Genomic DNA, 1293 nt, shown 5'->3' with positions numbered 1-1293 from the left:
GGGGGGGCGGGTGCGCGCTCTTCGTTACTACGTTCATACTAGCATCAGCAGTAGCCAGAGGAGTAGAATCAGGTGTCAACGTGTACTTTCCGTTTTGTGGCGTTTTCTTGCCCTTTTTCTTCTCCAGCTGCAACAAAATGGCACCGCAGCGGAAGTATTACACGGTGGGCGTCTCCAATAAGTTTTCCGCTTTTGCGGATAACGCCACCGATGATTCTTCTGAAGATGAAGTCATTCTTTCGAGTCCCCCCCCCCAATCCAGTAGCACTGAGGGATCTGGTACCACTGTTGGATCCGGGGAAGGCTATAAGGGGAATAATTCCAAATCTTCTCTTGGAAATGGTGTCGTAACGACTAGAAAGAACCAAGATATCTCCCCAAGTCATGACACCGACAGAAGGCCTCCATCGAGAGGAGGTAAGAAACGAAACGCACCCCTCGCCTCCCCGCTCGGCTCGTTTTTTGTGCTTTCTTCTTTTCCCCACCATGGCCCGGAGAACTGGAAAGCACTCCGTAGGGATTTTCGGATCAATTTCAAAGACCGCTGCCTCATTGCACACACTCCTGCATCTTCCCTGAAATCTTGCCTCGGGAGAGGCAACCCTCTCTTCTTGTGACTTGTGCCCGTGTGGGGAACATCTGGAGGACTTCAGTTCCCTTTCCAAGACTGTTTTTTTTGTACCATGTCTCTTTTTCCCATTTCCTGAGTAAAGTCGAGACGACTTAGTCGTCGTTCTTCTTCAAGTGCGTGTGTCCGTCCGTTCATCCATTTTTGCCAGTTGCCCTTGGCGCACTACGGGTAGCGTCGCAGAGGTTCTTCGGGGCCTCCTCGTGATGGCTACATCCTCTTCTTTCTTTTCCCCTGCTGTATTCCTTTCTTGTCCATGGCTTTTCTTCTTCCTGACTGCTTGGTCTGATGTTGCCGGTCCTTCTTGGGCGACTGTGCGTGTACATAGTAGACATCCCGATCACGTCACGCACTCATTTACATGGTGATTCTCGTAGCGGGGTAGGGTCTCTCTTTGTGGGTTTGTAGTTCCTATACTCCGTCACCATTAGTAGTAGCCTTTGTGTTTCAAGTGTACGTCCGTTGATACACACACATCTCTTTGCATGAGGATTGTTTGTGTATTTATCTGTGATGGTGTGTCTCTTTTTCAGGACGTGGAGGAGGATACTACTCATCTTCTCGCCCGGAATACAATGGCAGTCCAGGGCATTACCGCGGAGGTGGAGAATACGGAGGGGGTGGGGGAGGATTTCGAGGTGGGGGTGGCTATCGCTGTGGATACC

At 50.7% G+C, this 1293-nt stretch overlaps 1 protein-coding gene across 1 annotated transcript in view; it reads left to right on the top strand.

Moving 5' to 3' along the window:
* Window positions 1-19: 19 nt before the first annotated feature.
* CSUI_002462 (hyaluronan mrna-binding family protein) overlaps window positions 20-1293 on the top strand; it is a 7662-nt gene continuing 6388 nt past the window's right edge. Inside the window, exons 1-2 of the mRNA XM_068062663.1 lie at window positions 20-417; window positions 1162-1272. Coding sequence (XP_067925363.1) covers window positions 138-417; window positions 1162-1272 — 391 coding nt within the window. The 5' untranslated portion in view covers window positions 20-137. The remainder of the gene's footprint in view (window positions 418-1161; window positions 1273-1293) is intronic.

This window comes from Cystoisospora suis (assembly GCF_002600585.1).
Source record: "Cystoisospora suis strain Wien I chromosome Unknown contig_1038, whole genome shotgun sequence".
Lineage (NCBI taxonomy): Eukaryota > Apicomplexa > Conoidasida > Eucoccidiorida > Sarcocystidae > Cystoisospora > Cystoisospora suis.
Note: the sequence above shows the minus strand (reverse complement) of the source record. Positions and strands in the feature narration are given on the sequence as shown.